Genomic DNA, 210 nt, shown 5'->3' on the forward strand with positions numbered 1-210 from the left:
ACACGTACAGCATGTCGGGGCAGTTGTCGGGCTTGTCCAGAAGGCCGCCCTCCATGACGAAGCGCAGGACCTGCTCGTTGGACAGGCCTTGGTAGGGCTGCTCGGCCAGCGTGGCGATCTCCCAGAGCACGACGCCGAAGGACCTGCAGAGAGGAGGGGGGCAGACGTGAGGCCTTGACGGGTGCACAGAACCACGTGCCCGCTGCTTCC

The 210-nt window shown here is 65.7% G+C and overlaps 1 protein-coding gene across 1 annotated transcript in view; it reads right to left on the reverse strand.

Annotated features, from left to right (window-relative positions):
- IGF1R (insulin-like growth factor 1 receptor) overlaps positions 1–210 on the reverse strand; it is a 117,571-nt gene that overhangs the window by 3,112 nt on the left and 114,249 nt on the right. The window contains exon 20 of the mRNA XM_014545431.1: positions 5–143. Coding sequence (XP_014400917.1) covers positions 5–143 — 139 coding nt within the window. The remainder of the gene's footprint in view (positions 1–4; positions 144–210) is intronic.

Source organism: Myotis brandtii, unplaced genomic scaffold (assembly GCF_000412655.1).
Source record: "Myotis brandtii unplaced genomic scaffold, ASM41265v1 scaffold409, whole genome shotgun sequence".
NCBI classification, from domain to species: Eukaryota; Metazoa; Chordata; class Mammalia; order Chiroptera; family Vespertilionidae; genus Myotis; species Myotis brandtii.